The sequence below is a fragment of the Drosophila ficusphila genome, unplaced genomic scaffold (assembly GCF_018152265.1).
Source record: "Drosophila ficusphila isolate 14025-0441.05 unplaced genomic scaffold, ASM1815226v1 contig_791, whole genome shotgun sequence".
Taxonomy (NCBI): Eukaryota; Metazoa; Arthropoda; class Insecta; order Diptera; family Drosophilidae; genus Drosophila; species Drosophila ficusphila.
In genome coordinates this window covers 27,254,647-27,264,383 of record NW_025064737.1, presented here as the reverse complement: position 1 = coordinate 27,264,383, position 9,737 = coordinate 27,254,647, and the positions used below count along the sequence as shown (strand labels likewise).

The 9,737-nt window shown below is 44.3% G+C and overlaps 1 protein-coding gene across 1 annotated transcript in view; it reads left to right on the top strand.

Moving 5' to 3' along the window:
• The first annotated feature begins 6,993 nt into the window (after positions 1-6,993).
• LOC108099453 (GATA-binding factor C) overlaps positions 6,994-9,737 on the top strand; it is a 34,385-nt gene continuing 31,641 nt past the window's right edge. The window contains 2 exon segments of the mRNA XM_017202994.2: positions 6,994-7,210; positions 8,533-8,983. Coding sequence (XP_017058483.2) covers positions 8,683-8,983 — 301 coding nt within the window. The 5' untranslated portion in view covers positions 6,994-7,210; positions 8,533-8,682.

Here is a 9,737-nt window from a genome sequence, read left to right as displayed (position 1 = left end):
GCAAGGATACGCTCTCAGGTCATCAGAAGTCTGCGAGGATCCCCGACAAAGAGATGCAAGGAGCGATCAGCTCCGCAATCAGGGCTATGTTTAGTGCCGTCCCTCTCCACTTGGCCCGATTTTATCAGCGAGCATCTATCTCTGGCTCTTTCAAGCAGAGTGTGTGACACAATATGACATCAAATTACTTGCCGCTGGAGATTCAAAACCCGTACCCCGCCCTGCCCCGAAAAAAAACATCCCCTCCCCACCCCACCCCTCTCTCGCATGACCATCCCCTTTACCGTTCCTTTCCCGCATGCCCCGTCGCACACGATCGCCTATCTGATCGCAGCAATCGCAAAAAGGAGGACAGAGAGCGAAAAATGTCAGCTCTCTTGTTATGCTGCACTGCGAGAAAAGTGGTTATAGCATTTTAAAGCCATTTCCTAAAAGAAAAATCAAACTGTTCTACAAATTTATTTCTACAGTTCTGATTGATTCCAGATTTTCTCAACTTATATGATATATTTCCATTTACAAAACTCTTTATAACCTTTACAGATTTTTCCAGTAAATTCAAATGCTAGGACTGCTTTATCTTGATTTTATATCCCTTAGATCCTTTTCCCCGAGTGTACTCTGCGCTATTGTTGTTCCGGTCCTACGTGGTCTGCCTGCCTCTTAGCCTGGGATCTGGATGGCGAAATGCGTAAGCGCTTATCGTCCTTATCGCCAGCGTCTCATCAGCTCGAGTGGACGGGCATCGGTTGAGATTTTTTCAGCCCTCCTCCCTTGTGTATTTTTTTAAGTAATTTGCAAGCCGGGATCCGAATCCGAATCTCAATCTGGATCCGTATCTCTATCTGCGACATCATAAAAGATGGTGTTTCATCTGAACTCATCTGCCGGCTTTCGGTTCGGTTCGGTTCGTTTGTAGGTGTTGAAAAGATGGCTACGAACGGGCTGATTGCTTAATGGCCCAGAGGATGCCCCGCTCCTTGGCTGGCTAGGAAATCGTAAAATTATCCTGGCAGACACGTCGTAATTTCGCCCAGGGAACCAACAATGTTAACCTTGAGGCTCCGCTCCGATCGAACACAATGCGCAGGCTAACAATAAGTTTGCTCAGGTGCTCAGGTGCTTAGCCAAGCTTTCAGGAGCAGGAGCCCAAACAGGAGCCCCAACAGGACACCCAAACACATGGGCGAACGTGCGGCGGAAGCCGACATCCTGACGGCCAGACATCGTCCTCGTGCCCGCCGTGGAAAAGCGGAAAACTCGCATGCATATGTATGAATCTGAGGAGTCGACGAGCTCTGGCCCTGCCCAGCTATTTGCCAAGCGTATTGGCCAGGACAAAAGCAAGGACGAAGGACGAGGAGGGCCGGTGGGGCCAGACAAAGCTCCATGAATTGGCAAAAAATAAACGAAAGGACGAAGGACCCCCGCCCAGACGATGGACAAACAATAGAGGTGACACGGGAGCGAACTCGTGGGGTCAACGGGATTGGGCCCAAAAGTAAATACAGTCTACAATGAAGAAGAAGGCTTTCCTAGGAAGAAATTTAATAATTTAAATAGTTAATATTCTCTTTCACATTCCTATTAAAAGGATAAGCTAAGTTCATTAGAAAGATAGTTTTGCAAAATAGTTATGAACTATATTAATTCCAAAAAAATACTTATTTTTGCGCCCCAAATTTATTTTTTTACCGAATGGATAATGTTGTGAGTCCAGTCCTGAAGGAACGTGCTTGAAATGTATGAGACAGCAAACTTGGGTCCTCGCAGGAACCCTAGTCCAAGCCTAGACAGATCTTTTGTTTGTGGCACTGCCTCGTCCTTCGTTTCCCACACTCGCCGCCTTTGCATACGTGCCCGGGCATTTTTCGACTGCTAAACGCCAACTTTTTGAGGGTTGACCCGGCCGAAATGGAAAGCTCTCCGCAGAGTGAAAGTTGAAAACCCGGGCATTGCATTTAATCGTGGACAAAAAATCCCGTAGGTGGCTTTCCATTATATTTCGCATTGAATCGCACTCAATTCGTAGGGCCGCAACTTAATTTGCCGCTAAAATACTTAATAGGAAAACAGATTTACACTGCCGGGCCACAAATCACTTTCGTTCTGCAGCTGCCACGGCCGAATGTCCTGGCCGGGATACAAATGCACACGGTCGGCCAGCGGGCATAGATATATGTACCAGCGGAGTCGAGTGGAGGACATTTGCATAATTGACCCATGCAGGATTCGCGCACCAACTGATTTCATTTACGATGCAAGTGCTGACCGCCGCCCCTGGGACTCCCAGTCCTTTCTCTCTCCCCCTCCCCCTGCCACTCTCCCTCCCCTTCTCCTGCTCCTTGCCATCGTAACGTATCCATGTCCTGGCCAACGTATGCTCGAGCTTTTGCCCATTTAGGCAATTTACATTTATAGCCTGGCGCATGAGGTGCTTACGAGCTGCACAGGATGTTCCGCCATTGGCGGTGTACTGCAGTTGGCTGACAGGCGGGGAGGGGGTTAAGGGGGGTTGCTTGAACCCAGGGAGGGAGGGGGGGTGGCCCAAAGGGGGGCTCGTGAAATTTACACCCGTTGCGGTTTTGCATCCAGCCAATTTTAGCTGCTGTTGTTCGTTGCTGGCAGCCAAGTTTATTATGAAATTAGAACGCATGGTCGGGATTGGCCAAAGGGGTGGAGTGAGGGGGTTGGGGGGCTGAAAGAGGGGTCTATAAAGTGGCAAAGGAGGGTCGCAGGGAGAGCGCTGCATTGCAGTCGAAAAACTGGCACATGACATATGAACTGAGTCCCGACATTGTTGCTGTTATGTTGTCGCTTTGTTGTTATAGTTATTAAATTATATACTCAGCCTATAACAAAATCAACAGTATTGTAAGACTTGCTGGCTGAAAAGCGAGCTGGAAAGGGAAATGTGTTTTGGCGATTATTGCCAAGGGAGATGAGCGTACATAAATGGGGAAATTGATAGGGATTCGAAAAGAATAACCATTAAAAGGGTTTTAAACATACCACAAATTTAAATACAACATATTTAAGTACTAAATAGATTTTGAGACAAATTCATTTTATTGCAGCTCTAGGAATAAGTTAAATCAATAAACCACATGCCTTGAGCTAAATGATTCTTAGCCTTTTAATTAATCTGTGCGAACTTCGTTAGCATTTTCCAGTTAATTGTGGCTACCCGTGCTCAGAAATACATTTATGGCCTCAATAATTCGCACAATGGGAGGAGTAATTCCCACTGAGGGGGGGCGAGTGCTATATAATTACAACTGGCCATTTAAATAGAATTTTTATTGTATCTAAAAGTGTGTCTGCCACTGATACTGGTTCGGACTGTTGTGATGATACTGCTGCTCTATTTTAGTGTGTTTATGCAATATGCATTCAACTACACACACAAACGCGCACTATTTTTTCAGAATCTGGCGACAGTTTGGAACTAAATCAGAATTTATGCTTTGTTTAAATGCTGTAAAAATGTCGCTGATTCCTATCGCATGACAATAATTATAACAACAACCGAGCTGAGCAATAATAACTGTCTATACGAAACCGAGGCATTCATCGCTATATACGAGTATATCATCCACACATATATAGTAGAGCGCGTATTTAAACCGATTTTATGGAGCATTTAATTGTTGCTGCTTATGAACTAACCCGAACAGCAAATAGCCGAAACCACAGCAATAGACATACGGGCCTAACAACCTCAGCGCCGGGCAAATTAAAAATGGTAACAAAAGGTTAACGTAAATTGTTAAAACTAAATTATACATATAAACAAAACATTTTTGTGCGATTAAAATCGGAATTACACGCAACGTGCGTCGGCTTTTAAGAGCTGGAAAGGGGGGGTTGGGCGGAAAGGGGGGTTCCATGGGAGGGGGCAGACATGGTCTATGGCTCGGGCATGACGTTGGCCATGTCTGGTCGACTCTCCACATACACGTATATGTATATGCGATATATGTGTTCCCCTGTTTCTATATACCCCCTTCTGTCTGCTTGACGGCGTTCAACTGGAGGCTTCATCGTCAAAGTCTGACGGAGCCGGAAAAGCTGCGCACGTGCTGGAAAAGTCTGCATCAGAAGGAAAAACCAAAGGTATAGTACACACAATATTATTTGTGCTCACTAAGGTGTAGTTGGAGTTATTTATGTACAGGCAAAACAACAAATTTCCAGACACAAAGAAAGTTGTTAGTTAAATAAATTGCAGTTTCAAATATTTCCACAATCACTTTTGTTATTAATAAAGCAATCAATAGCTGGTTAATTCCTTTACCCAAAGATTATTTCAATTCCGTTTGATTTTCTTGATACACATTCAGACTATCTCCACCGCATAATAAAAATTCAAATTATTCAGCCACCTATCTTTATGTGACACAATTTAAGCTTATCAACGGTATGGAATTTAATTTAATTTATACCCATGCCATTCAGAATTTAAATGCGGGACCACCGACTTTATTTATGTTTATATTTATATTTGTTTTCCCCTGAAGCCTTGGCACAGGAATTATTTTCCGCAATATAAACGTACAAGACAAACCATATTTCATGACACTCTTGATAATATAAGAATAAGTATTTTTATTTCGCAACATATATCACTTATTGCGCTCTTCAACGGTATCTCATCAATTCGAAAACTAAATCCTTATCGAAAGGTGCCACCTGTATCTGCTACAACTTCCTCAACCAATTGGGGCTGATGTGTACTTATCATCTGGCGATTACCAGTTGAGTTTCCAGTGGTTGACAGCCAGACGTGACAATTCATCCATTTTGAGGCCCATAAGTAGACATGACTGGGGAAATCTTATCGCCGAAGCCTGAAAACCCATTGAGATTTCTTTGGCATTCCACATTTGTCCTAAACAACTCGAATTGCTGAGCGATCTCAGGTGATTTATATCACGCTAAATATAAATCGTAGTTTATATTGGCCAAAATTTGAATCGTTACTTAGATTTGCGGTTCCTTGGCTTGTGGGAAATTTTCCCAATGATAAGATGGTTATAATTTCAAGATTGTTCAGGTGTACCGATTAACGTGTCTAAATTTCTATCTCGGTTCCATTTGGTGATTGATTTCCAAATGGGTCAAAAGTATTTTGTGACATGTGCGCATCGGCACGGAAATCTGATTAGTTTGATAATCAACCAAAGGCTGACACTTTTTACCCCGTTTAAAGTGCGATTGATCAAGTGCGTTCGGTTAATCTGGGGATACAGATCCAGATGCAATGCCATCTAATCGAAGATCTTCCAGCGGCGACGGCTTATTTTCCTAGCTACGGTGTCCTTTGCACTGTAGATTGTCTGGCAGATTGTTTGCGTTGTTCTGTCAGTGACACCAGCACCAATGTTTGTTGTTTGTGTTTGTGTTTGTTGTTTGCTTTGCCTTTCGGTGTTTTTTGTGTTGTTTTCGGTTGTTCTGTGGTTCGTCGCTCGTGTTTGGTGTTCGCACCGTTGGTTGATCTGATTTCGGTTACAGGTTTCTTATTTTGGCAGCCGCTCTCGGGTTTGGGTTGTGTCTTTATCTCAAATTATGTATCTGTAACTATCAACAGCGCTATCTGTGGCCGCGGTATTTACATACATAAACTGCTGCTTAGGTAGTCAGCCGAGGGGCTTTGACAAACGGTTTATTTTAGCCATAAGCTCGCCCAGATCTGGTTAGATTCGTATCGCGGCAATATGAACTTATGAAATGCCTCGGAAGGCGATCACAAAAAATATATTCAAAAATATTCATGTGGAATTAAGTCGGCCTGGGAAACTTTCAAACTTGCAGCTGTCTCACTTTAACCCTTCCCCTCCCTTAACCCCACGGGATAGCATCCTTTTTGCCAGTTCACAGGTGCAGCACCATTAACCCTTTGGCGCCAAAAAGTTTCTTTTTAATGCGAAAATCAATGCGGGGGAAGTGCACAGTGGAGTTTCTTTAGAAGCAACTTTACGGCAAGATATATAATATTGGAATTTGAAAAATTGTTCCTCTTTTCCGTTTAGTCCGTAGAAAACATTATCTTCATTTGCAATTGCTAAAATCTTTTGTTAAAAATTCGGGTTGTAAAATATATGAGCTATGGAAGTTAGACTGTATCAGAGACTTCCTCCTGGATTCGCTTTCATGTGTGTGTGTTTGTGTGAGCTGTTTGTGCGCAGCAGATGTACAATACAAACGCGACCCCAAAGAAACCAACTTGCCGCGAAAATATATGAGCTCCATATTAATAATTTGCATCTAGATACGGGCAACTATCTTTCGCAGTTCGCTGTAGATGCGGAGCACAGTTCGTACTTCTCTTAATTTCCAGCTGCTAATTTATGCAAATTTAGCTCCAGTCTGTGGCCATCCCGCTCGCACACGCACAAGGCAGCAGGCGTATATAACTCAAAAATCGCCAGACAAATCTGCACACATGTTAAGGCCCATAAATAAAGCACATAATCGCAAACGGAACGATCGATGATTGTTGTCACTGCTTGACAGCGGGCGTGGGAAAGGGATGGGGATAGGGAGTGGGTGGGCATTGGAGCGGGAGGGGAGAACCGAGAGCGAAGCGAACAGACAAGCAAAACGCTGGATTGTCTGCCTATATGTGTGCGTCAAGTGCAGAGAGGCGTGCCACTGAGAGATTATTGAACGATGCACTCGAGCGGAGCAAACAAACAACAAAGAACATGCAATTGCAACAACAACCGGTTACCTGCACACACAAAAAAACACGCCCCTCTCGCCCAGGCGAAAGAGTGACGGGCATATTGCTTGTCTAGATGTAGATACGTCTGTCTCCTTTTCTCCGCCGGGACAGTGCTTGACAGCGCGACCATCTTGTATGTGCCAGCACACTCACACTCGCACGAAGGCTGGGCCTCGTCGAAACGGGTTTTTCGCTGCGCATGTAGTGGTTGGAGAGCAAGCAGCGCCAGTCTTTCCTGTTTTTCTTTCGTGTGTTCGTTTAGTACGATTTTAACTGTTGACGTGTTTGCAAGCGCTCGTTCCGTGTTTTGCTATCGATTCGTCTCGCCGCGACAACAACAAAGAAAGCTCGAATAACGCGTCGGCAAAAATCGGCAACTCAGAGCTCAGTGTACCAAAAATACAAGAAATACAAGAATTAAAAACCCCAGAAAGAAAACCCAGTAAACACAAGAAGTGCAACCAAAACAGTGTGCTATAAATTGTAAGATCAAAGTGTGGATCAATGATCGATAAAAACCAAATCAAAAGTTTTTAACGCTAGCCCCCGAAAATTCATTATCCTTATCGAGCGATCAGCCTTTGGAGCAGCGCGTCCAACCAAAAAAACGCTGACACAAGCATTCGAAAAATCTGGCACTTGCGCTTATCAATTTATTGCTATCAACTAAAGCGCGCGGAGACCGAAAAACAAAAACAAGAAGACATTTAATGAAAAGTGTGTGCTTCTCTTTTTTTTCCACTTCACTTATCGCTGCTTCTGCTGCCGATAGATAGATAAATTGATTGAGTTTTCGACTCAAAAGGCCCTGGTTATTTGCTTTTCTTCCACCTTCGGGAGGTAACAAATTATGTTGCCTTATCGCCGTTTCTTTCGTAGCGCAATTGTCAATTGAGCGATAGGCATCTGGGCACCTTTAAGATACAGTCCAAAAAAACTCGGGTCCAACTTCGGTTGTATTATTAATTTTTCGAAGCCAAACGCAAACAAAGTGGGCAAATAGAAGAGGTAGTCGTTGGAAAAGAACTCCCGTTGATAATAATCGCTTCGAAAAGAAATCAACGAGTGCAATGCACACAGCTCGCTGTACAAACATATATGCTATCTATTGCTGATAAGCCCAAAATTCCCCAAAAATTCGGCTACCTGTCTAAATCAATATAGGAATATAGGAGTGTTGTCTGTGCGATACTATATGCCCCTTTGGATTGTAAGAATCCCCGGCCAGATGCCAGTTGGCTATTGGCAATTGGCAAGTCAAGCTCCCCGATAAACCCTAAATCGCCTAAATCGTCTAGTTGGGCCCACACACCAGAGAACACCTAAGAACACCTAGGAACACACCTGCCCTTTGAGTATCTGCGGCGCCGTCTCTTCTGACATCCCGCAGATACGAAATCCTTGGGATCCTTTGTCTGCGTGTGTAAACATTTTGACAATGCAATTGTTGGGACTACATGTTTATTAGGTCCCCTGGGCGGGATCTCGACCATCAATCAAGCGATGAATGCGAAAACTCGCAGTGAGTCGAATTTCGGTTCCCTTCCGTCTTGGCATTTCCCACACTACGCATAACGCACTAACGAATCCAAAAGTCAAATCGTAAATCAACTCGTGGTTATCCTGTATAGCTGTATAACTGTACCGCGCCCATAAAGCCATAAAAAACAATTGAACAAAAATGTAAAGCTCGCGATAAGGGAGAGTGAGTGATAACGCCGGCTACCGTTAAAATCTTATCGACAGCAGACACCAACGAGGCCCAACTTCAGTTGCTAAAGTTGTTGAAATTTCTTGACTTCCAGAGTTGTTGTGGTGTGTTCGGAAAATGCGTGGCTATTAAGGCGATCCGAAAGGAATCCGAAGGAAGCGCGCCACGTAGAGAACAGCCCGTTGGGATCCCCGTTCTTGCCCCCACCCGGTAGCACAAAAAAACATTCAAAATTATACTCGAAATGGATATGACCTCAACAGCGGAAGCTGCCGCGCGCAGCTGGTACGACAGTCCCCGTTTGGGTGGCAGCTCCTCCGTCGGCAACGGGGGCGGCGTCTCGCCCCAGACGAACGGCCTTGGGAGCAGCCTGGCCCACAGCCACCACAGCCTCTCGAGCGGAGCCAGCTCGGCGGGCAGCAGCGTGGGCGCGGCCCTCGGCGGCGGCGGCGGCTCCGGACTGGACACCAGCGACATGAGCGCCTTCTACGCGCTGGAGAGCAACGGACACCACCGCCGCTACTACCCCAGCTACCACCAGCACAGTAAGTAAACAGTAGTATAGTTAAAGATGCCTAGGAAACCATAAAGATCTTAAACAGTTCATTTGAGACTTATCCTATCTAATTCAAGTGATTCCAAATCAAGAAAGCCAAAAAAAACTGGGATTTCTAGAACTTAACTAACATTTTGTAACATACTTAAAATTTAACTTTAAATATATGCCCACTTTTAAAATAAAAAATACATAAATTCAATAACGCTTTTCGATATTCAAATGCTGATTTAGTTTCCTAGGTAAAAATATTGTTAAAACAAGTTTTTATCTGGAAACCTTTTAAAAGTTAGTTAAACAAACCAACTGAACTGTTTAAAGATTAATGGAATTTTTCCAAATACATTTTGAAGCATTTGAAGGGCTGAACCGCCAACTACCCTAACTACCATTTCGATTTATGCTATGTTTAAGTAATTTCTTCCATTTTTTTGGCTTCGGTTACCCCTTGGACATTTGTTCTAATGTCATTTCTAATGCGTTTTTAATGAATGTATTTTGGCGGGGGTTGGCTGATAGCCGCCGCTCTGGTTGGTGCTCCACGGAGTGGTTGTAATAGCCCCACCACCGCCCATCGTCCACCGCCCACAAATCGATTGCTTCGCGCCTTTTTTGTGTTGCTGAGTGAGCGTTTCCTGTTGGCCGCCATCGAAATTGGGGAATGGGTCGATAGGAATCGCCGTTGTCCTGCAGCTAGATTGTATCCTAGACGTGAAATTAGGGTTCCTTGATAAGGACTGAAA